The sequence below is a fragment of the Chrysemys picta genome, chromosome 6 (genome assembly GCF_011386835.1).
Source record: "Chrysemys picta bellii isolate R12L10 chromosome 6, ASM1138683v2, whole genome shotgun sequence".
Lineage (NCBI taxonomy): Eukaryota > Metazoa > Chordata > Testudines > Emydidae > Chrysemys > Chrysemys picta.
The window spans coordinates 78,982,073-79,004,974 of NC_088796.1; the positions used below are offsets into that span (position 1 = coordinate 78,982,073).

A 22,902-nucleotide genomic window follows, 5' to 3' on the forward strand; every position below is an offset into this window, starting at 1 on the left:
GCTAGGCTTACAGCAAGGAGAGGGTCTAGCACAAAGAATAGAACTTCTTTCTTCTCCTTTTCCCACTGATGCTATTAATACTGAACAGAAATGGCTTGTATGTGGCCCAAACAGTATCCATTTGAGACAGCAGTCTGTCAAAAGCCTAGAATGTGTGCAGGAGTAAGACTGGATATAGGGGGAAGAAATGAAGCTGACTTGTGCCTGCTGCTTTCTAAAACATGTCATGTAGGATTGCATTGTTGTATGACTTCTGTTTTCAGTTCACAATTTTAAATCAAGTACCTTTTCCCTCTCGGCTGAATTTTTACTTTGAAAATGAATGAGAAGACCAACTCTAGGTGTAGGTGAAAAATCCTTTTGAGGACCACGGCCAAGCTGCTGCCAGCCAAAGGAAAGAATGAGATACACGTAACAAAATAAAGCCACTCATTCTTTATTAGTTGTATTTAGCATTTATTTTTTACTTTACTGGGTCTGTTGTGATAGCACAATGGAGCCTTTGTCATGTTGTCATTAGCTCTGTTAAGTGTAGCTAGTGCCATAGATGTTTACTACCCTTAAAGTCCCTTCAGAAGCTAAAAATTGAGTTTGTTGCTATTGTTCAATAACTTTTGTTTTAATAGACACCAATTTTGAATTTACATCAATCCAAACAGTGATTCAGTATGAAAAGATCACTCACTCCTAGAGAAAAAGAAAGCTGGTCAATAGGATCCTTCTGACTACCGGGTCCAAAGAGGAAGGTGGGAATGTGACGTTAGTAGCACTCACCTTACTGTCTTGCTGTCTGGAAGAGAACAAGGCATCATAATACTGCTTTGGCGCATGTAGAGCAAAAAGACATCAGTAGCACTGATTCATGAATATGGAGTGTGGGATATAAAGCTGCCTCCTCCTCTAAAGATCTGTTCCACTCTTGCATGTTGGGCACAAAACAGAATAATATATCTGCATGATAGGAACCTACCACCTTGGTGTCATTGTGGGAATACTGTATCCCAGCTATATCCTTAATTGTGCTGTCTCTTTTGTGCTAAAGTATTAAAGGTAGACTGCAGAGCAAAAATGATTGTCAAGTGAGAGTTTATCATGTTTCTCTGTGAAGGGTAAAGTGTGACTGATGGACAAAGTTGGTATTTGATTATAGAAAAGTTAGGCAATGATGGCTGTTTGTAGTTCTAATACCCCTAGAGGGCTGATGACTAAACGGAATATTAGATACTTGTATCACTGGAATTAGTATCAAAAGGAAAATCTATTATTACAACTCCAAATACATGTGAGCTGAGACAGCATAAAGCATGGCTGATGGGTTTGTTTTTTGCTAGAGCTTTGTATTTATATAGCTCTATCTTGGCTGACAGAACACCTGCATCAGCTTGATCCATCAGAAATGTAAAACATTACCTCCTCACTACACACACTCTACCATTTTTCAATTCCTCTGCAGGGTGGGAAACAAAGCAGGTTCTGGAATTACCCTCTGTCATGTTCTAGAAATCCTTATTTTAAAATGGCAAATAAGTTACTTATCTCTAGCTTGCCAGCAGCATTTAATAGGTTTTAGCTGTAGAAGCTTTCAGTACCAAATGAGTCTTCCCACATAACTACATATCCCTTATATTGCATAATGTGAGAGCCAAAATCTAAGAGTCAGTGAATGAATTGATGATTTAAAAATATAAAAATAAAGGGGATGGTTAAAAGCAGAAAATAATATTCAGAATCAAAATCCAGTGTGGTCATAACACCATGTAGTGTTTTTACATTTTATAAAGAGCCGTAATCTCAATGCTACAATGAGAGAATTTATATACTCCGCTAAATTTACCTGTCAAGCTGAAAATTCAGCATTTCTAAAGTAAGGCTAATTGTTATGCAAGACGCGTTCAGGCTTCCTAGGAAATGTCTAATGAATTAGTATATCATTATGTATGCAAAGTCCCCTATAGAAAATTAATTAATCAGGCCAAATTTAGCTGGGGGTAAATAAAGAGTAACTAACTCTTTAGTTACACCAGTGTAACTTTAGTGCAAAATTTGGGGCTAATTTGCTCCTTCCGAATGAAAAGGAAATAACCCTGTAACAGTTCTTTTTTGGGAACTGCTTTATGAAATATTTTTAACTCAGAAGATTATTGCAATCTGTGAGATACTTGTTTTTCACACATTTTGCATTTTTATCAGGTTTTTACTACCAAACAACAAATGGAAGAGAATGCGTTTTAAGGGGTTTTTATGTTAAATAGAATGCCCATTTGTAGAACTCACTTTAAAAACATTTTTAATAATCCAAGTTTAGTATAAGATGCCCTTCAAATAAAACTAAAGTAGCACAATTTCCTTCTTGTAATGTCATCTTCTTTGAGTCAGTAAAATAAAATATTCAGCACTGGTTCCTATTCAGATATCCACAGAAATAATACTGTAGAAATAAAGAAAGCACTCCTAAAAATTTTTTGCATTGTTAATTACCATAGTTTTAATATTTTTAAACAATAATAAAAAAGGATTTGCATCACTGACAAGGCAGGTATTAATGAGTTTGTAGAATTCCATACAGTATCTGCTAAATAAACATGTTTGGCAGCTTAGCAAATATCATATGATTGCAGCATCCATGATTTTAATTAAAACAGTGATTTCTTCCTCTGTAAAGAGTTTGTAAACCGGAATAGCACTGTACCAGGTTCTGGATGGAATCAGAGCCCATGGGTTTAAGAAAGTATATTTAGTGCATGACTCCAGTACAGAACTGCCAAAATCAAACGATTGTCTCCTTTGAGTTTCTTTTGACTGAATGAAGGCCCAGCAACGACTGCTGGTTAGAAGGAACACTGATAGATTTTGGAATTAGGAGTATCACCCTCTGATTGGTCCGACGCCATTCGTTGTATAATCTACAGTGGTACCTAAATGACACCTGGCGGAAGATCAAGAGAGAATAGATTATAAATTTAAAAATGCTTGGTGTCCTAGAATGAAATAAATTAGAAACAAAAAATAATCACTCCTGGGAGTCTGTGGAAAAAATTTAAATCAAAATGGGGGGTTGCTAAAGTTTGAGAACCGCTGTTCTATCTGTAATGAATTGTACTGAATGCTAGTATGTTTATTTTCCGCTCTCCTGTGCTACCCATCCCCATTAGCTGCTGTCCACTCATTCCCATTATTACCAGCCTAATGGTTGGTAAAAACTGTAGCGAGATGACAATCTGAGGCTAGAAACAACGGTTGCACAGATTGCATCACAAGTTTTCAGCAGCAGGGAAGTGGAGTTGCTCGGGATAAAACCCGGGCCAGAGTCCATTCCTATCTCCCCACAGCTGGAAGCACTCACAATCTTACAAACTAGCTATCTCTCCTGTCTGGGAACAAGCCACTTCCATAAGTATTAAAATTATTGGCAGCAACTTGGAAACAAATGAATCTGACATATAGCTTAATGCTGACAGTTGAGACACTGATACTAAATTCATTGTGAAGATCTGCAAGTAGCTCACAGGTAGGCACATATATAAATAATGACTGAGGCTTATGCTCTCCTGCTTCTAATTCCCTCCCCCCCCCCTTTTTTTTTCCCCAATTAATGTGTCAGACTCAAGACTCCACAGAAGATACAGTAGTTGAGCACCATGTTGCAGAACTGCCAGTTCTCACCATGGCAGCATGAGTATTTCAATGTAGGGAGCTGTTTGTTTGGGGTTTTTTTAAGTTGCTCAGGAGCTCCAGAAAAGCTGGTGATTGCTTATGACTTTTACCTGCACTAAAAAGGGCCACCTTTGTTTTGAGTGGAATTGAAGCCAGATTGCCCTCAGGTGAGATGGCCAACATTTCCCTTCAGATTTTGCAAGAGGAAGTGTGGTTGCCCTTGTAAAGATAGGCACTAGTACTCTGTGTTTTGGATGAGTTTGAAGCCAAATTAATGTCAGTGCAGATGACCATTTTTATTCACTAGGTGTGGCCTAGGCCTGAGACAGTGAGGGGTAACATGGTACAAAGAATGAGACTATGGGGTGGCGGTAGGGAGAGAGGGGAACTTGGAGGAAGGCTATGGGGATGAGGAATATATGGGAGCCGGGCAGCAGACTGGAAGTAGTGGGAGACTAGAGAGGAAGGCACAGGCAGAGGATTGAGTGGCTTGCCAGGAAAAGGCAGGGAGCAGGTGAGTGATAGCAAAAAAAAAAAAAGATGGAGATAGAAAATGGCAGTAACTCACCCTAGGGATAAGAAGAGGGTAAGTGGAGGTCCCCTCTGAGAAGGGAGGGGAAAGGCCCATATTTTTGTGTCTATCCATTTTCAGCCAGAAATTATCAACAAACTGGGAATGGGGCTTCCAAACATCTAAAGACCCACTACCGTTTCAACTGGATGCAGAACACTTCACCTCCTGTCTTACATGTTTAGCAATAACCGTGTGTTAAAAGCTATTGTGTTCCATCCCTCACATGGATGCATTAGCAGTAGTGAGAGAAGTGATTGTGGCGTAGATACTGACAGCTGGCTGCAGTTTTTGCACACACAATTACCTTCTATGTATTTAGCACTGAAGGCAATGGTATCAGACTCTTTATTTGTGAAGTGTATTGGTAATACATGACAATAATATAGTACTCTTGAGCCGTGGGTGGGAACTGCCTGTGCACTGATGATAGACACCTTGTCATTTGTCATTGCTATCCAGGAGCTATGGAGTGAAATAAAGACACTATATCTGGAAATGACACACACAGTCTGGGGAGAGGGAGGGACAATAGGAAGGTACTGCTGTTTGTTTACACAGAGCTTGCAATATACTCAGTCTATGGCTGCGTAACTGTCAAAGGAAGCTACTCATGTCCTTACTCTAGGAGCTGCAAGTAAGCATCCAGGGCAGATTGCCAGGAGGATTTGGGGAATATAAATGATAGCTCTTTTATTTTAAGTGATGCAAATGTCTCCTTCAAAGCTGTCTTGAATTAGCTATCTCAATATAAAGTCCTAGTGGAGACAAGGTATACACAGCATTTATCTCAGTAGAGCTAGTCAAGGTCAATCCTATATCCCCCACCTGTGGTTTACCTCAACTAGCTACTATGTCTGTCTTCTCTCCACTAGGATTTTACTGAGTTAGTTATCTGGTGTAAAATACAGCTTTTTGCAGTGGAGACATAGCCTATATCTCCATTTTCACTGAACACATGAACATGCATGAGGTCTCTAAATGGATGAGTGTGCTAACAGCAGGAGAAGGCACATTGGAATGAGGTAAAGAACTTTCTCTGAAATGAATGGGCAGAATTCAGAATAAATTCTGGACGGAAAACACAAGAACTCCTCTAGACAATCTGGATTTTAGCTCAGGACTTGCTTGAAGCTGCAGAGAACTATTCTGGAATAGCTGCATTGTTAACCCAGGCTGGAACTGTTTGAAGACATTTTCACAGGATATCCTACTTAAGATTGACAGCTTGTTTATGATGGGTTCTTGCCTTAGGGCAGTTTCCAAGTGATGTTAGCTAGTAAATTTCAGTAACAGTGAGGGCTGCTCACCATTGCATTTCTCAGAGAAGCCATTTTATGAGACATGAAACTCCTGAGGTGCTACAAAAAATGTATGTTTTCTACATCAGTCACTGGCATACTAAGCATCTTTGTCTTTGGACTTGGATAGCAAGGGTTGGGGGAATCCATCTTCAAAGCTCACTTAGGTGGTTTGTGAACTCGTTCAGATAGGCATTTGTTTTTAATATTTTTAAACAGCAATTACATTGTTCTGCAAACTAGAGGATTAAAATAATACTCTGATATACACCTTATCCAATCCCACAGAAGTCAGAGGCACTACTCAGGGTGTAAGTTAAAGCAGAATTTGGCCCTAAATTCTTGTCTTAAATAGAAAGCTTGCAGATCTTCCTACTCAAGCACACAAGCATTTTTTGTGTATAGGTCACAGAGATATTGACTAAATTCAGAAGAAAAGCAATAGTCTTTCTGGGACACACTGACTGTTAAATTTGCAAGGAAGCTATTTTACCCTATCCCTAAGAACCTCTCTACCAAAAAAGTGTCTCGTGTTGGCAGCCCATTAAGCTCTTGGTTCACTGAGATGTAGTGGTGTATAAATAACCCATATGCCAGTTTTGGATTATAGAGAAAATTAAACTGATTGGTTGGAACTAAAATGAAATTTTGTTTACTTTTTCCAGAACCTTAAGGAGCATCACTGTGCTGCACATATACTTTATCCTGAAGTGATAAGAATATTCCTTCCCTGGCTCTCTAACTGCAGTGCAGATTCGCCTATGTTCCTATCTTTCAGATTAGAATGGATCGGCTGATGGTGCTTTTTATTCTGGTAACACAAAGATAGGCTATATAGAAGTGCATGGTGCTCTGTAGCAAGAGTAAAGATAATAGGGCCAAGATTTTTCAAAAGTTATGTGATCACACTTGGGATAGGCTTGATTTTTGGAAGTTGAGTGGCCAATACCCTCTGAAAGTCAAGCCCTTTTAAGGTGCTGTAGTTAGGCAGCCAAAATCATAGTTGCTTTGAAAATCTTGACCTTTCCAGAGGAACTTACTGTCTTGCTGATAAAGTATTCTAAAATGCTTTGCATATGGACAGTGCCTTTCAGCTAAGCATGTCGAGCCACCTTACAAAAGTATTTGTCTTACAACCTGTCTGTACAGAAACATTAGTCATATTGTAGATGGTGAAAACTGAGGCACACAGCACCTAAGTGACCTGCTCAAACTCATTCTGTGTAGCAGTGCTTCAATGAGACCCCAGTCCTGGCTACTTGGCTTCCTTCTTCTAACCACTCAATTCACTTTCTCCGAAATGGGAGGTGTGACATTGCACTCTATATGATTTTATGAAAATATGCTAATGAGTGTGAATATAATGTAACTGGAATATGCTTCATGCAAAAGGTCTCTTGTAAGGTATCATTACAAAGCTTATCATCTACTGCGTGTGCTCATCCTATTTGTATGAATGTATCATTCTTGTATCTGAAACTAGGAATATAAAATTTAACTCTGAGGTCCTATTGTAGTTATGCAAAGTGTGGGCCATTACTGGTGGCTTGGAATCTTGATGGCTCCCATTAACCAGGACAATTGATTGTAGATGGCTCTGTATACTTGTAAGTATTCTTGTATATGTGTTTGCTGGCAAGTTGGCAATGAAGACCATGGCTACACTCAAAACTTCAAAGAGCTGCCGTGGGAGTGCTCCCGCAGCAGCGCTTTGAAGTGTAAGTGTGATCGTGCACCAGCACTGGGAGAGACCTCTCCTAGCCCTGCAGGTACTCCACCTCCACAAGGGAATTAACTGACAGCGCTGGGAGCCGTACTGTTTACGCTGGCGCTTTACAGTGCTGTAACTTGCTGCGCTCAGGGGGTGTTTTTTCACACCCCTGAGCGAGAAAGTTGCAGCGCTGTAAAGCGCCAGTGTAGCCAAGCCCGAAGTCTTACAGTGACATGATCGTGTCACCTCAACTGGACTCTATCTTTAACCTGATGCTTTTCCATTTAGAAGGAGGGTGGGAACCCAGAGAGGGACAAAGGATTGCCACCTTGTGCAAAAGCTATATAAGGGGGTGGAACAGAACCAAGGGGCTATAGTCATGAGAAATCCACTAGCTAACACCTGAGCTGGAATAAGGACTGTACCTGGGGAAAGGATTGGGCCCCGACTAGAAGGAGGCTAGTCTGTCAAAGAAGCTTATTGGAACATCTGAGGGTGAGATTTACCTGCATTTAATTTTTACTGTATTAGGCTTAGACTTGTGTGTTTTTGTTTTATTTTGCTTGGCAATTTTTGTGCCGTCTGTTATTACTTGGAACCACTTACTCTTTTTTTGTATTTAATAAAATCACTTTTTACTTATTAATTAACCCAGAGTATGTATTAATATCTGCGGGGGGGGGGGGGCAGGGGAGGCAAACAGCTGTGCATTTCATTATAGAAGGCGAACAATTTACGAGTTTACCCTGTATAAGCTCTATACAGGGTAAAATAGATTTATTTGGGGTTTGGACCCCATTGGGAGCTGGGTATCTGAGTGCTGGAGACAGGAGCACTGCTTAAGCTGTTTCCAGTTAAGCCTGCAGCTTGTGAGGGATGTGGTTCAGACTTGGATCTGTGTTTGCAGCAGGCAAGCGTGTCTGGCTCAAACAAGGCAAGGTACTGGAGTCCCAAGCTGGCAGGGAAAATGGGCTAGAGGTAGTCCCAACACATCAGGTGGCAGTTCCCAAGGAGGTTTCTGTGATCTAACCCGTCACAGGAGTGGTTGCTGTTCTGCAAGGTGAGATACTTTGCCTCCCTCACACATCTACCTCCTGCTGCCCTGAGTAAAATAGTGAAATGGATATAGATTTCTCCCCTCCTGTTCTCTCCCCCTCCCCGGTTGAAAAACCACAACTAGGGGGCCACAGTGCAATGAAGATGGTGTATTTCAGTTAAACTGAGCTACATATTGATATCAGGCTCATCACCATAATATCTAAACACTTACCAAAATTTTGAAAGACACACACACTTCTCATTCCATACTCCTAAAGGAGAAACCCTATTTTAAAACGAATAAGTGATTTTTAAATGTTGTTGGTAAGAATGGCCCTACCCAAGTAGCTTTTAGTAGCTTCAGTTAATTGTTGCAGTAGTTATTTAATGGGCACCCACAGGAGTCCATGCACCAAGAATAATGAAATCTAATTATTCAGCCAAACTATTTTTACATAGTTCCAAACTCTACTAATTTTGAAATTAAGAAACAAATCAGGCTCCAGTTGGGCTTTCAAGGTGACTTGGATGTATAGTACATAAGTATCGTAGTGATCATCTGAAATCTACAAGCTGTGTGAGGTAGCCTGAGGGGTAGCATCAAATACAAAACCACTCTGCTGCCTAACTTCTAGTGTGCTTTCAACCTCGTATGTTTACAAACTGAAGAATTAAGCCACACTTGCCAAAGGGAAATGTTTGCAGCAACTCACCAAAGGAAACAGCTAAGTACAGCACTGAGGACAGAAGGGAGAAACGGCAGACATTTTGGGCAAAATTTGCATGTGTTTTCTTGTGAGAGCTCCCAAATTGGCCTGCAGTTATGCGTATTGGCAACACTGCTGCCAACACCACAAATGGAATGAATGAACCGGGTCACACCTTGCTTTTGCTATTGCTTGCTTCAGGTTGCCTGCAGCCTCAGTGATGCAACATGGTGTTGGCTTAAGGCTTGTTGGCTGCACTGGAGTTTTTTAGCACAAGTGTGGGTGCATTGCACGGAGGTGGCTATATTGGTTCAGCCACCTTCCAGCACAGCCAAACCCTTGCATTCTGTTCCCATTTGGAGGGGTATCACGAGCTCAAAATTAGGCTATTTTTTATATAAATGAATGCTTAGATTCTGAAGCACCATCCTGCAGCAAGGTGTGGATTCTGTGGCAAATTCCATGGCAGAATACATGGGGCCTCAAGAAGCAGGGATGTGAAAAATATTCTACTAAGATTAAATTTTTACACAAACTCAGCACTTTGAAAAGTATCTGCACTCATAATAGCAGTCAGAAGTCAAATTAGAAGACCATGCTTATGCCACGGCCATGTGGCAGCCATTTTAAGGCTGCCAGGATCCATCTTAAATCTCCCTTTTCTCCTCCCCACAGCTTCAATGACAGTTCACTCCTGCAACATCTGTCTGGAACTTTTCTCCCCTTTCTCGTTCCCTCCTGCCATCTCCTATGGGGCTCTGAGTCAGTTATTACCAAATACCAAAGGCAAAGTACCTTTAAGGAAGAGTTCTGTATAGTTTAATTGGGATGAAACCTATAGGTCCCCTACAGACATTACTCTAAAAAATCCTATAAAAGGTAATAGAATATGACACACACCCTACCACATGATCGTTAGATAAACAGTACTTACTAGCGTCCAAAAGAGGTAAATAGTGAAGAGTGCGACAGTGAGTGCAATGAGGCCAACAGCTTCTAGCCTACTACTAAAGTGCAGATGGTCCACCGCTCCCCGCAAACACAACCAGCCAGAGATGGTCGCCAGTGGAGTTATAAACAAGAAGCACACCATGTCTCCAAACAGAGTCCGTTTCTCATGCTGCGGGCCTGGGTTTCTTAGCCACTGCAGAAGGGAAATGAAACAAAAGAAGTGTCAGTAAAATCTTGTTAGAATGGTATAGAAACATGGCTGTAGTGGCAACAGTTTTTATGGAATCTGGTTACCACATCTTGGAGAGGTAGATTTACTACAGCAATAGAAGAACCCCTTCCATCACTGTAATGTCTACACTACAGTGCTAGACCAGTGCAGTATTTCTAATGTAGATATACCCTTAATGTCCTGGGGTGGGGCTATACTTGAAAATTAGATAGACCCAGCTATGTCGCTCAGGAGTGTGAAAAATCCACACCCTGGAGCCACACAGTTAAGCTTACCTAAATCCCCACATAGACAGCGCTAAATCAGCAGAAGAATTCTAGCTACTGCCACTTGGGAAGATGGATCATCTATACTAATGGGAGAACCTCTCCTGTTGGTGTAGGTAGTGTCTACACTAAAGCACAACACCTGTGCTGCTGTAGCATTTCAAATGTAGACTAACCTCTAACCTCAAGGTCACTTAAGCATTAAAATGTTGAGATGTAGTTTGTATAAAAGATATTACAAAATAAGTCTGTTTTAATGTAAAAAGTTAGTTTGTTTTGGTTGCTTCTAGAAATGATTGATTATAACTGTCACCTTGTTCAATTTCTATGGATCCCTGTAATGAGAAACCATAAGGAGAATGTAAAAAGCAACAGAGTCCTGTGGCACCTTTAAGACTAACATTTATTGGAGCATAAGCTTTCGTGGGTGAATACCCACTTTGTCAGATGCATGTAATGGAAATTTCCAGAGGCAGGTATAAATATGCAGGCAAGAATCAGTCTGGAGATAATGAGGTTAGTTCAATCAGGGAGGGTGAGGTCCCCTGATAGCAGTTGGGGTGTGAACATCAAGGGAGGAGAAACTGCTTTTGCAGCAAACAAACCTCGATGCCAACTCTGCCCACATATCTACACCAGCAATACCATCACAGGACCTAACCAGATCAGCTACATCATCACCAGTTCATTCACCTGCACATCCACCAATGTTACATATGCCATCATGTGCCAGCAATGCCCCTCTATGTACATTGGCCAAACTGGACAGTCACTACGCAAGAGGATAAATGGACACAAGTCATATCAGGAATGATAATATACAAAAAACTTGTAGGCGAACACTTCAACCTCCCTGGCCACACAATAGCAGATGTAAAGGTAGCCATCTAACAGCAAAAAAAAAAAACTTCAGGACCAGACTCCAAAGAGAAACTGCTGAGCTCCAGTTCATTTGCAAATTTGACACCATCAGCTCAGGATTAAACAAAGACTGTGAATGGCTAGCCAACTACAGAAGCAGTTTCTCCTCCCTCGGTGTTCACACCTCAACTGCTAGCAGAGGACCTCACCCTCCCTGATTAAACTAACCTCGTTATCTCCAGACTGATTCTTGCCTGCATATTTATACCTGCCTCTGGAAATTTCCATTACATGCGTCTGACGAAGTGGGTATTCACCCACAAAAGCTTATGCTCTAATACATCTGTTAGTCTTAAAGGTGCCACAGGACCCTGTTACTTTTTACAGATCCAGACTAACACGGCTACCCCTCTGATACTTGACATAAGGAGAATGCAAGGAACTAAAGGGAACAGGAGTGGGGATTCTCCTTTTAGAGGTGCCTATCGAAAGATTTTTGTAAGAAGTGTTTAAAAGGTGACCTACAAGGAGAGTTGCTCAGCATCTGCAACTCCCATTGGTCTCAGTGCTACTGCAGATCTTCACCACCTCACTTCTCCAAGTAAGAGCCTAAAATGGTAAAATCTTTTTATTTCAGCACCATGGCCTAACGGTATGTCCACGCTGCAGCTAGATATCTGTGGCTGACCCATGCCAGCTGACTCAGGCTTGAGGGGCTCAGATTAATTGTGATGCAGATGTTTGGGTTTGGGCTGCAGCCTGAGCTCTGAGACCCTCCTACCTCACAGGATTCTAGAGCCTGGGTTCCAGCCTGAATCTGTCTACACTGAAATTAAACAGCCCCTTAGCCCAAACCCCATGACCCTGAGTCAACTGGCACAGGCCACTCATGGGTTTTTAATTGCAGTATAGATATACTCCTAGTGTCTGCAATTAACCATGCTGTGAAGGGCATTCAACACATAATTTCAGATTCTGCGTCAGGTTAGGCCCTCCCCTCCCTAAGATGTAGCTGGCCAACTCACACTATGTGGTGATGGTGTTGGCATGCACCATACTGGGACATTCCATCAAAGCAGGATGTGGCTGGCTGTGATGCTGGCATTCGGAGAGGTTAAAAATAACAACAGGAGGGAGCTTTGATCCATTTGCCAAACACGATAAAACCACCGTTTTGTTGCTCGGAGATCGAATGTCATCAGTGTTTCGTCCATATTTCCTATTTGTGACAGTTCAAATGCATATTCCTTTTGATATTTTATAATAAACCTTTGGAAAGATTTGATATTTTCTTCCAGATCTCTCAGCAGCTTTTGCACTATCTTTAGTCGCTGATGAAGACAGAGACCATGATGGTTCATGAAGCAAGCACACCAACCCACTGATGGGACGAACACTGATGGCTTTACTGACTTGTATTTGTCGTCTTTCGACATTTGCAGAGTACGCAGATGAATTCCAGTTCTAGTGACAATGTACCCATTTTGTCGACATTCAACAACCTAATTATTGAGATCTTTCTCCAGCTCAGGAAATGAAGCGGACCTTGTTGGACATTTTTTCTTGCTTCTTGGCATGTCTTTTAGTGTTTTATTTTTTTGCCATTCTCTTATTTGCTTCTCATTGATACAGAATTCACGAGCAGCAGCACAATTATTGTTTGCTTCTGCATATTCAACAACTTTAAGTTTAACGCTGTGTGATAAGCAGACCGTTTCCTTTTGATTTCACCATTGTTCATTTTAAATACTAGTATGAAAATAGATTATTATTATAGTTAGAGATTTTGTAGGACTTTATATAGGAATGTCACCTGCTTTATCACTGTCAAATTATTATTATTCTTTGTTTATTTCAAAGCAGCCCTGTAGATTGGCATGTCTGTGGCGATAATAGGCTATTTAAATGTTATTAGAGATTCCATCGATTCTGTGCGTTATATTTTCATATTGGCTCGAGACTTATGAGGTCCATTTGTAGAAATGCATGAAGAGATCAAATTACACAGTAGCAGACTGACACCAGTGCTATAGTACTATCATTCATTGTATTTTTATGATTGGCTTGTAAGGTGTAGCATTTTGTGAACTGCATGGGTCAAATGTCATGCAGATCTGCAGCACTGCTCTTTTAGTATTCATTTCAAGCCAATCTAGTCCACTAAACAAAGCCTTTGCACCTTTAAAAGGCTGCAGTATTGTGATCAATAAATGGGATGGCAAACTTTGGCTCCTTGCCCGTTAGGGTAAGCCGCTGGTGGGTCGGAACGTTTTGTTTACCTGGAGCGTCCGCAGGCATGGAGCCCCTCAGCTCCCTGTGGCCACGGTTCGCCATGTCCAGCCACTTCCCGCAGCTCTCATTGGCTGGGAACGGCGAACTGCGGCCACAGTGAGCTGAGGGGCTCCATGCCTGCAAACGCCCCAGCTCAACAAAACCACAATATATTAGATATTCAATTAAATGATTCTATAGAGTTTAAAATCATCAAATTTTGGTGTAGACCCATTTATAAGCCAATCCCCGCTCTTTGATGCTTCACTTTTTTTACCAAAAATATATGGCTTATAAACGAGTATATACGGTATTTTTTCTTTTTTTAGAAGGAATCTAAAGCCTCATGCTTTAGATCATATGCCAACCACTAACTGACAAGGTTTAGGAAGACATCTCGCCATGGGAAGGTGTGACAATGCGGTTCTGGCGGAACCCAACTGAAAGTGCCAACTCAGGACAAATTGCTCAAATAGGGCAGTTACAGCCCAAGGCTGGGGTTTTTTCCACCTCTAAGGCGAACCAAAGCAGCCAGACTAAGAGGACTTCGGTCTCACCCCACTGGCTAACCGCAAGTCTCACAAGCAATCTCCTTAGACACTCCAGTTTCCCAGTAATACCACCAGCGCCACTCGTTATGGGGACAAATGGTTATGAAAACCAATACCCCAGTAAAAGAAAAAGGTTCTCCTGATCCCAAAGGACCAAGCCCCAGACCCAGGTCAATATACAAATCAGATCTTACCCACAAATCACGCTGTTGCCAATCCTTCAAAATCTAAAATCTAAAGGTTTATTCATAAAAGGAAAAAGATAGAGATGAGAGTTAGAATTGGTTAAATGGAATCAATTACATACAGTAATGGCAAAGTTCTTGGTTCAGGCTTGCAGCAGCGATGGAATAAACTGCAGGTTCAAATCAAGTCTCTGGAATACATCCCCCGCTGGGATGGGTCCTCAGTCCTTTGTTCAAAGCTTCAGCTTGTAGCAAAGTTCCTCCAGAGGTATGAAGCAGGATTGAAGACCAGATGGAGATCAGGCATCAGCCTTATATAGTCTTTTCCAGGTGCAAGAACACCTCTTTGTTCTTACTGTGGAAAATTACAGCAAAATGGAGTCTGGAGTCACATGGGCCAGTCCCTGCATACTTTGCTGAGTTACAAGGCGTATCTGCCTTCTCTCAATGGGTCCATTGTATAGCTGATGGTCCTTAATGGGCCATCAAGCAGGCTAGGCAGAGCTAATCTCAGCTTGCCTGGGATGTCACCCAGAAGCATAGCACAAGTTTGCCATACAGACAGTATAGAGCCAATATTCATAACTTCGACTACAAAACTGATACACACATATAGACACCATAATCATAACCAGTAAACCATAACCTTGTCCTAGACACCCCATTTGACCCCCTTTATACAAGATTTGGGTGCCACTAGAGGACCTTGGTTGCAACAATGATCTATACGGTCCCAGTTTATGTCAATAATGTCACAGAAGGTTATTTAATAATGGCCTACTTCAGGATTTCTTGTACCTTCCTATAAAACATCTGGTACTGGCCATTCTCAGAGACAAGATACTGGATTAGACAGACCATCACTCTATTATGCTATTGCAGCACCTATAGTCTTATGCCCCCAGTTACACATGTAAAAGCTCTTACGTAGCACAGGTGTAAGTGACTGGCATGTAGCAATCAATTCTGCTGATGCACAAGAAGGACCAGAATCCAACCACTCTCTCTTATCTTCACAGTGCAAACAGGAGCAAACAGTAGTAAACATTTATGTACCATCAGTAGGCACACTGACTGACGGAACACCCAGGGATCTGTTGTGTAAGAATGTGCCATTTTTCCATAGTTACTTTTCAAAGCAGAGTTGAATTTTAAGCTGTCATCTACCTTAGATAGATTAAACTGAACTCTTGGTCTTCTTCAAAGCTGTTCAATTAACATAGACTTGACTGGCTTCATGTGACTCCACATATTTCAAGTAATTTAAAGATCCAAATACAAACTCCACCACTCACGAATCTGTGGATTTGTGACACTCCTGGAGGACTTTATGTCTACGAGCCAATTAATGGATTACAATGAGACAAATCTCTGACCAGCATAATTTTGCTCCAAAACCATCCTTGGTATTTAAAAGGAAAACTTCACATATGCACAGCTAGCAATTTGAAATTTCCAAAGATCCCCTTTCAACATAAATATACTGAGAAATGATTTGACCTCATCAAATAATTTGAAACTTCAGACTCCTGAGATGAACAAATGAGCAAAGTTTCCTCTTAATTGGTTTACTTCATCATTATGTCGGGTTGGATCACAGAAACCCTCTTGGGAGCTGCCACCCGATGTGCCAAGACTACTTCTACCCCTGCCTTCCCTGCCAGCTTAGGGTCCCAGCACCCTGTCTTGCTGAGCCAGACACTCCCATCTGCTCCAATAAAGACCCAGGGTCTGAATTACTTGCCCCAAAGCTGCAGGTTTACCTGAAAGCAGCTAACAGAAGTGTTCTTGTCTTTAACACTCAGATGCCTAACTCCCAATGGGGTCTAAACCCAAATAAATCTATTTTACCCTGTATAAAGCTTATTCAGGGTAAACTCATAAATTGTTCGCCCTCTATAACACTGATAGAGAGATATGCACAGCTGTTTGCTCCCCCAAGTATTAATACATACTCTGAGTTAATTAATAAGTAAAAAGTGATTTTATTAAATACAGACAGTAGGATTTAAGTGGTTCCAAGTAGTAACAGACAGAACAAAGTAAGTCACCAAGCAAAATAAAATAAAACACGCAAATCTATGTCTAATCAAACTGAATACAGATAACCTCACCCTCAGAGATGCTTCAGTAAGTTTTTTCCTCAGACTAGACACCATCCAGGCCTGGGCACAATTCTTTCCCCTTGTACAGCTCTTGTTCCAGCTCAGGTGGTAGCTAGGGGATTCCTCATGATGGCTCCTCTCTCCCCTTTGTTCTCTTCCACTCCTTTATATATCTTTTGCATAAGGCGAGAATCCTTTGTCCCTCTCTGGGTTCCCATCCCCTCCTTCTCAATGGAAAGACACCAGTTAAAGATGGATTGCAGTTCAGGTGACATGATCATGTCACTGCAAGACTTCATTGCCCACGTGCCAGCACACACGTATACAGGAAGACTTACAGGTAAAACACAGCCATCTGAAGACAATTATCCTGGTTAATGGGAGTCATCAAGATTCCAAGCCACCATTAATGGCCCACACTTTGCATAATTACAATAGGCCCTCAGAGTTATATTTCATATTTCTAGTTTCAGATACAAGGGTGGTACATTTATACAAATAGGATGATCACATTCAGTAGATCTTTGTAATGATACCTTACAAGAGACCTTTTGCATGAAGCATATTCCAGTTACATTATATTCACTCATTAGCATATTTTTATAAAACCATATAGACTGCAACGTCACAATCGTGTCTGAGCAAACATCACAAAACACAGAACTGTGTTCCTGAAATGTCAGATTGGGCTTGAGACATTTTGTAGTATGTGTCATGATCTTGAAGTCCTACACTTAGGAAAAGGAAATCAGCAGAAACTGGAGACAGATATCTGGAAGCAGCGTTTTAGGCATACTTTGGTGAGGGGGCGGGCAATAGCAAACTAAATAAATACCAGCTGCCAGTAGAAAGAGCATTGGTAGTAGCCTCTCCAGAGTTAGGGCCCCCAATGGGCAAACATTTACTCACATGCTTAACTTCAATTAGATGACTCGTGCTAAAATTAAGTACATGCCTAAGTGTTTTCAGGATCAGGGCCTAAGGTTGCAGTCAGCTTTCATTATAAAGCTCTATTTTGGTTCCCCTATAACTTTGGCTTGGAAAATTGCCAGACTTACTCTGGAGGCAAAGAAGATTCTACAACCTTTGAGGAAAATCCACTAAGCTGAGTTACAGGTACTTAATATCTACCCTGAATTTTTGCCTTTTTTTCCTGAAACTTGTTTCCCTTCAGCTAAAAAGCAGCAAACTTTCCAAACAGCTCATGCTCCTTGAAAGCTGAGACACTAGCTATACTTGTAGAAAGCAGATTGCAATCAGGCAAAGTTAGCAATTTTTGTTGTGGTTAGTCTCTCCTTTTGTCAAGGTAAATGGGAAGGGTTTTGCCTTTAATGTAAAGATTGACACTAGGTAGATCTGTGAACATGTTAATCTCAATGGGATTGTTTCACTTTAGGAAGTGTTTAGGTGACAACTAACAAACAGGTTCCTTTAGTGCAGTTGATAAAGGGCCTGTGCTTCTGGAGGTAGAGGGTAAGGGTTTAAGGCTTTGCTGCTGTATGTAGTTTTATTATGGTGAAGCAATAGTCTCTTCAAATATAAGTTTCCAACTATACTTCTGTTATAAGGCTGGGCTTCAGTCTAAATCCCATCCCCCAAACCCCATTTAAAAAACCTCAGCCATTCATATTTTTACGTTTGTCTCATTCCCAGTGAGAATGTTTTCTGAGTATTTGGAGGGAGCTGAGTAAGAACATTGTGGCATTACAAGACAATGTGATCACTAAAAATGTCTTTGGTTGGAAATATTTGCAAAGGGTCAGTTTATTTGTGCCTATCTGCCAAGTTAATTACAGCACAAAAACTGACACATTGGTCAATTCTGACATTGGCTCAAGCAGGAGGCAGTTTTAAGAGAAGGAAGAATAAAATATCTATGAAACTGCTTTTTATTTGAAAACTGGACTGGATTATCTGTAGATGAAGTTGGAGACTAACCAAGGCAATAGAGCATCTTTTCATTGCTGAACTGTGAACAAACCAGGGTTACTTCTCTAAAGGGGAAACAAACTCTATTTGCATTTCTTCTCAATTGTTGAGATTTTTTTTATTATTATTATTACATGGGCAGTGTAAGATCTGATGTCCTTTACTCTCAGTTTAATTTCTTTTAATGCCTGAGCCTTGTAAATGACAAATAGTTAACTACACTACCCAGCTCCAGTTCTGCTATGAGCTTCACATGGGCAGCCCATTGTGCCTGTGTTGAGCTCATTGCAAGCTCTGGACCTTAATGACCTTGGTAGTGTTTTTTTTTAAATAAAGTCACTTTCCTTTTGGAGTATATAAAGGGATAACATGCAGAGCTAGTAGTATCACTCTACATAGCCCTAGTGTGTATACACCTGGAATGATATGCCTGTTTAGGAAGCACATGAGAGAGGAAAAACACAAAGAATGGGAACAAATTTGATACAAGGATCAGTTTACAGAAATCCTGCATGAAGAGAGATTGAGGGAGCTAAATGTATAGAATTTAGAAACTACTTAGAAGGAATGTGATCATAGTCTATCAAATACCATCAAAGTAACTATTGATGAAGGAAGGGAATTATTTATGGCCTCCGCAGACAGATGGAGCAATGGCTTGAAGTGAAAGGTTTGTGCTAGAAAAAATACTCTTTACAGTAAGAGCAACTGAGAAGTGCTCTAGCCTACCAAGGGAGCAGGTTGAAGCATCTTGGTCGGCTGCAGAGCCTGACCTTTTGAAATGGAAGTTTGATCAGGGACTTCAATGGCAGCCGACCCTATGATTGTATGTAAGTGACTAGGCTCTGCAGCTGCAATGCCACAAGGTATTAGTGTCGTGGCACAGCTTAAAAGCTGACATGCAACTCACTCTGCCAACATACAGCACTATAAATGTCAGGTGTGTTCTATATCCTAGTCCTGGGTTACAAAATCTGTGTTTAGAAGCATTGTAATGATAGGCTAGGGAAAACATCAGTGGGTTACTTAACAGCTGCATAAAATCTATGCAGCTTCTTCCAGCCCCAAGAAAACAATATTGTCTTCCCTAATTTGCTGCTATAAGCAGCCTTCTTATTCTCCACTCTCAGGTCATATTTGAGGTGACAATTGTAGTAAATAAAACGTTTCAAACCATACCTGGGGAAAAATCCCTTTGATTACTTGTTGGAACCACTGTCTTTCGGCATAAGCAAAAATACAGTTCGGATACTGCTATTCCCAGCTAGGAAGACAAAAGTAAGCACGTGGGATAGAATTGCCAAGAATCATGTTTTGTGTTTCAAACTCAGAGCGTGACAGACTAAATGGGATGCATCTAGCTCCACATCTGTGTATGGAGCCAGTTAACAGATGAACACTCTATGTTCTGCAAGTGTGATCTGTAAACTCAGAGCTATAGAAACTAGTGGGGATAGTTGGGTAGAAGTTGGGCAACCCTCAGAGCCAGCAGACAATACAACTGTCACCTTCAGCACTTTTTTTTTTCTAGCAAAAGGAAACATCTGGCCCCATGCGATAGAGCAGTAGCAAACATTGTTTTGGACACTTGAAGTGTCCCATTTGCAATCTAGGTTTTTATTGTAGAATCCTAACATCTAGAGAAAACATATTAACATAATTATTTCAGACACAAGGAGTTGTGCCTTTGAAAGCCCACTATCTTCCAGCCCAATCCCTAACCCTTAAAGAAAGGCTGCAATCCCTTCTATAGGAGCTGCTTCCTCTATGATTGCCTGGTTGGGACTAAATGCCCCAGTGTGAGTTGTTTCTTACAGGAACATTTCCCAGCATTCATTTCTAGTAGTTCTCTCTCCCAAATTTAAAAGGTCAAGTAGCTGTAGCCTTAAGGGTCCCATTTTGCATCTCCCTCTCTGGTAAGTATTCTGAGCCACCCCCACACCCAGGTTTTTCCTGTCTCTCATTCATATCCTCACACCCAAGTATAGAAGGGAGCCAAAAAGGGGTTGAGGAAAGTCAGAAGAGAAAAGTTCTGTAACAACAGACTTCTGTAACTAATACGCGAGTTATTTTTTCTGTTGTTCCAAATTGCCTAAGCCTCTGACTTGTTTAGATTTATCTAGATTACTCCCCATTGAGAGTGACTAGTAAATGGTATACATACAACTTGAAGAGATGTAAAAAAAAAAGTTAGGACGCTGAAGTGTGTATTACCTTAGCAGTAAATGAAAGCTGTATGTTGAGCTACATTTCTCTTTATAATACTTCTTATAAATTAAACATGCACCTTAAATTAAGACTACTGAAACTGCAATGCTGCTCGAAAACATGCCTGTCTGCCTTTGGCCCCAAGGGGCCATTCCCACAGGTGGGGGTGACTGGGACATAAAATCACCCCTGCCACACCTTTTTCCTCTGTCATCTCTCTATGGCAGAGGAGTCTGATGGGAGGGAAGGTGACAAAGCTGTTACAATGGTACTGTACCTCTCATTCTTTTTATTCAAGGGGGATTCTGAAATGTCCAAAGCACCAGGTTTACAGCTGCTTTACACTGCCTGTGTGGATTCAAGAATCAGGCCCCTGGGGTGGAATCCTGGTCCCACTGAAAGCAAATGCAAAATTTCAATTGAGTTCACTGAGCCAGGATTTCAACCCGAGTGTCTTATTACTGCACAGTTACTTAGTGCAGGTTAATCAGGGTTAGCTGTTATACCCCTCTTTGCTTCTTAGCACACTGAGTCAATCTCTGTTTAAAGCAAATACATTAGTTGTCCATGATCATTTTTTCTCTTGCCAGTTCTTTCTGTGCTCCCTTTCCTTCTCTTTGAAAGGAGTTCAAATAATCTTGCAGCACATCCTTTATTCCCTTTAGAACTATGTAATGAAGTTATCTGCTCTCTTGCCCTAATGCTGTGTTGCGAGATACAGGTTCTCCAACTTTTCAGAATGAATCGAATGCTGCTTGTTGCTGACCATGCATCTGAAACATTTCCTTCTGGTCTTGAGAGTTATCCTTTTGCTAACTCTGTTAAACAACTCCTGGTGTTCCTCTGTTCCAGTAACTGAATACTAACCTTCTGCTTCATTGAGCAGCAGAGAGAGAAAATGCACAGAAAGAACCCCAAAGGATAAAAAGAGAGCAAGGCTCAAAGCCCTGCACAGAAAGTCAATTCAGATTTCAGCGCAAAGCTTCTAAAAGTTTTTAATTATTATGCAAACTCATCTTAATCCTTTCATGCCCAGAGCTAGTTTTTTCCTATCACAAGCTCCATTGCTAACGATGGGCTGGCAGAGAATAAGAAGTTCACATCTATCCAATATTACTATGGGTATGTCTACACTATGAAATTAGGTCGAATTTATAGAAGCCGGTTTTATAGATATCGGTTTTGTACAGTCGACTGTGTGTGTCCCCACATTAAAATGCTCTAAGTGCATGAAGCTGGCGGACTGCGTCCACAGTACCGAGGCTAGCGTCGACTTCCGGAGTGTTGCACTGTGGGTAGCTATCCCACAGTTCCCGCAGTCTCCGCTGCCCATTGGAATTCTGGGTTGAGATCCCAATGCCTGATGATGCAAAACAGTGTCGCAGGGGGTTCTGGGTACATGCTGTCAGGCCCCTCCCCCCTCCGTCAGAGCAATGGCAGACAATCGATTTGCGCCTTTTTACCTGGGTTACCTGTGCAGACAACATACCACGGCAAGCATGGAGCCCGCTCAGCTCAGCTCAGCTCACCGTCACCATATGTCATCTGGGTGCCGGCAGACATGGTACTGCATTGCTACACAGCAGTAGCTAATTGCCTTTTGGCAGTAGACGGTGCAGTATGACTGGTAGCCTTCATCGGCTATCTGGGTGCTGGCAGACGTGGGGCTGCATTGCTACACAGCAGCAGCCCCTTGCCTTTTGGCAGTAGATGGTGTATTACATATTCCAGTTCAATCAGAGGCACCTGGGCAGACATGCTTTGTCTCCTGGAGACTCAGTCCTGCCGGCAGTCCAATTGAACCGTCTTGATGATGATGGCTAGCAGTCGTAGTACAGTATCTTCTGTCAAGCACCCAGAAGATGCCGAGGGCTATCAGTCATGCTGCACCATCTGCTGCCAGCTTAAGATGTAAAAAATAGATGTATTCATTTGCTTCCCCCTCCCTCCATGAAATCAATGGCCTGCTAAACCCTGGGTTTTGAGTTCAATCTTTGGGGGGGGCCATTCTGTGTGACCGTTGTTTGTGTTTCTCCCTGATGCACAGCCACCTTTGTTGATTTTAATTCTCTGTACCTGTACGCCATGTCGTCAGTCGCCCCTCCCTCCCTCTGTCAGTTTCGCGCCTTTTTTCAGACCAGACGCCATAGCACTGGGATCATGGAGCCCGCTCAGATCACCACGGCAATTATGAGCACTATGAACACCATGCACATTGTCCTGGAGTATATGCAGAGCCAGGATATGCCAAAGCAAAACCAGGACCAGCCGATGAGGCGATTGCAGCGCGGCGACAAGAGTGATGAGGAAATTGACATGGACACAGCCCTTACACAAGGTACGGGCCCCAGCAATGTGCAA

At 41.6% G+C, this 22,902-nt stretch overlaps 1 protein-coding gene and 1 long non-coding RNA gene across 3 annotated transcripts in view; one reads left to right on the plus strand and one right to left on the minus strand.

The window, feature by feature from the left end:
* Positions 1–420: 420 nt before the first annotated feature.
* Positions 421–22,902, minus strand: part of MARCHF3 (membrane associated ring-CH-type finger 3) — a 148,839-nt gene continuing 126,357 nt past the window's right edge. For both annotated transcript variants that reach the window (XM_065599316.1, XM_065599315.1), the window contains exons 4-5: positions 9,917–10,126; positions 421–2,926 (exon numbers count right to left, since the gene is read on the minus strand). In XM_065599316.1, the coding sequence (XP_065455388.1) occupies positions 2,768–2,926; positions 9,917–10,126 (369 nt within the window). In that variant the 3' untranslated portion in view covers positions 421–2,767. The remainder of the gene's footprint in view (positions 2,927–9,916; positions 10,127–22,902) is intronic.
* LOC135984350 (uncharacterized) overlaps positions 17,162–22,902 on the plus strand; it is a 60,665-nt gene continuing 54,924 nt past the window's right edge. The window contains exon 1 of the long non-coding RNA XR_010602286.1: positions 17,162–17,520. This is a non-coding gene — a long non-coding RNA (uncharacterized LOC135984350). The remainder of the gene's footprint in view (positions 17,521–22,902) is intronic.